General features: G+C 50.9%; 1 protein-coding gene across 1 annotated transcript; it reads right to left on the bottom strand.

The window, feature by feature from the left end:
* Positions 1 to 705: 705 nt before the first annotated feature.
* On the bottom strand, positions 706 to 1,452 carry LOC123766949 (proline-rich protein HaeIII subfamily 1-like). The gene has a single exon (XM_045756439.1). The coding sequence runs from the start codon at positions 1,450 to 1,452 to the stop codon at positions 706 to 708; it is 747 nt and encodes a 248-aa protein (XP_045612395.1).
* Between the last annotated feature and the right edge of the window lie 1,251 nt (positions 1,453 to 2,703).

Below are 2,703 nucleotides of genomic sequence, written 5' to 3'. Positions count from 1 at the left end.
ACCCCACAAGCAACAATGGGGTCAGGTTACCCCACAAGTAACAATGGGGTCAGGTTACCCCACAAGCAACAATGGGGTCAGGTTACCTCACAAGCAACAATGGGGTCAGGTTACCGCACAAGTAGCAATCTGAGGTCTCACCCCTCACTGTAACTCTCTGTTTCCTATTGCTTAGGTATTCCCTTATCCTCTGGAACACCTTACCAGTTATTCCTGCGTGTTTCACCAACTTATGCACCAACCACTTATGGGGAACTATGTCAAAGGCTTTCCGACAGTCCAAAAAAATGCAGTCTGCCCACTCCTCTTTTTCTTACTTAATCTTTGTCACCTGGTCATTGAATTCTAATAAGCCTGCGAGGCAAGATTTACCCTCCCTGAACCCATGTTGATGGGTTGTCACGAAGTCCCTTCTCTCCAGATGTGCTACTAAGTTTTCCCCTCACGATCTTCTCCATCACCTTGCATGGTATACAAGTTAAGGACACTGGCCTGTAGTTCAGTGCCTCTTGTCTGTCAACGGTTGTGTATAATGGGACTACATTAGCCGTCTTCCATATTTCTGGCAAGTCTCCTGTTTCCAGTGACTTATCGCACACCAAGGAGAGTGGCAAGCAAACTACTTATAAACGCTTGTCGTTGTTACACTGCAGACAAAAGCTGTGTTCTTGTGAATGTTTGTCATTGTTACAGTGGGGCTTGTGTTCACGTCCCCTTGTGTGGCGAGGAGGCCTCAAGCCTTAATCTGGGGCGGACCTGCAGATTGAACTCACACAATAACCAAAGTTGTCTCACCGGCCCAAAAATGTAACAATGGAGGAGGTCCTTGAGGAGGGCGCCTGGAGAAGGTCCTTGAGGAGGGCGCCTGGAGGAGGAGGTCCTTGAGGAGGGCGCCTGGAGGAGGTCCTTGAGGAGGGCGCCTGGAGGAGGAGGTCCTTGAGGAGGGCGCCTGGAGGAGGTCCTTGAGGAGGGCGCCTGGAGGAGGTCCTTGAGGAGGGCGCCTGGAGGAGGTCCTTGAGGAGGGCGCCTGGAGAAGGTCCTTGAGGAGGGCGCCTGGAGGAGGAGGTCCTTGAGGAAGGCGCCTGGAGGAGGTCCTTGAGGAGGGCGCCTGGAGGAGGAGGTCCTTGAGGAGGGCGCCTGGAGGAGGTCCTTGAGGAGGGCGCCTGGAGGAGGTCCTTGAGGAGGGCGCCTGGAGGAGGTCCTTGAGGAGGGCGCCTGGAGAAGGTCCTTGAGGAGGGCGCCTGGAGGAGGAGGTCCTCGAGGAGGGCGCCTAGAGGAGGTCCTTGAGGAGGGCGCCTGGAGGAGGTCCTTGAGGAAGGCGCCTGGAGGAGGTCCTTGAGGAGGGCGCCTGGAGGAGGTCCTTGAGGAGGGCGGCTGGAGGAGGTCCTCGAGGAGGGCGCCTGGAGGAGGTCCTCGAGGAGGGCTGGCAAGGCTTAGGGGCATGAAGCACATTACTGGGGGGAAGACAATGTTAAAATATTAAAACGACAATTTTTGACTTGTAAGAGCAGTTTACCTTATGCTGGTGCGTTGGTGTATATTGGTATATGTTGTCTTCTACAACACCAAAGTTATCTTTACGTCTTCTGCAGCACCAAAGTTATCTTTACGTCTTCTGCAGCACCAAAGTTATCTTTACGTCTTCTGCAGCACCAAAGTTATCTTTACGTCTTCTGCAGCACCAAAGTTATCTTTACGTCTTCTGCAGCACCAAAGTTATCTTTACGTCTTCTGCAGCACCAAAGTTATCTTTACGTCTTCTACAACACCAAAGTTATCTTTACGTCTTCTGCGGCACCAAAGTTATCTTTACGTCTTCTACAACACCAAAGTTATCTAGACATGAACAGCAATATGGCAGTTATCAAGACTTCTTGAGCAGCACCACAGTTATCTAGATGTCCTCAGCAGCATCACCAAAGGTGTCTAGACATCAGCAGCATCACCAAAGGTGTCTAGACATCAGCAGCATCACCAAAGGTGTCTAGACATCAGCAGCATCACCAAAGGTGTCTAGACATCAGCAGCATCACCAAAGGTGTCTAGACATCAGCAGCATCACCAAAGGTGTCTAGACATCAGCAGCATCACATTCGAACAGGCGAGGACAGGTATACAGAGAATGACAGAGAGGTGCGTGAAGAACTCAACAAGAGGTTCCAGGAGGTCTTCACAATAGAACAAGGTGAGGTCACTGTGCTAGGAGAAAGGGAGGTAAACCAGGCGGCCTTGGAAGAGTTCGAAATTACGAGAGAGGAGGTCAAGAGACACCTGCTGGATCTGGATGTTAGAAAGGCTGTTAGTCCAGATGGGATCTCACCATGGGTACTGAAAGAGTGTGCACAGGCACTTTGCTTGCCACTCTTCATAGTGTATAGTAAGTCACTGGAGACGGGAGACCTACCAGAAATATGGAAGACGGCGAATGTGGTCCCAATATACAAAAAGGGCGACAGGCAAGAGGCACTGAACTACAGGCCAGTGTCCTTGACTTGTATACCATGCAAGGTGATGGGGAAGATCGTGAGAAAAAACCTGGTAACACATCTGGAGAGAAGGGACTTCGTGACAAATCGCCAACATGGGTTCAGGGAGGGTAAATCTTGCCTTACAGGCTTGATAGAATTCTATGACCAGGTAACACAGATTAAGCAAGAAAGAGAGGGCTGGGCAGACTGCATTTTCTTGGATTGTCGGAAAGCC

Source organism: Procambarus clarkii, chromosome 60 (genome assembly GCF_040958095.1).
Source record: "Procambarus clarkii isolate CNS0578487 chromosome 60, FALCON_Pclarkii_2.0, whole genome shotgun sequence".
Lineage (NCBI taxonomy): Eukaryota > Metazoa > Arthropoda > Malacostraca > Decapoda > Cambaridae > Procambarus > Procambarus clarkii.
This window is presented reverse-complemented; position numbering and strand designations above follow the sequence as displayed.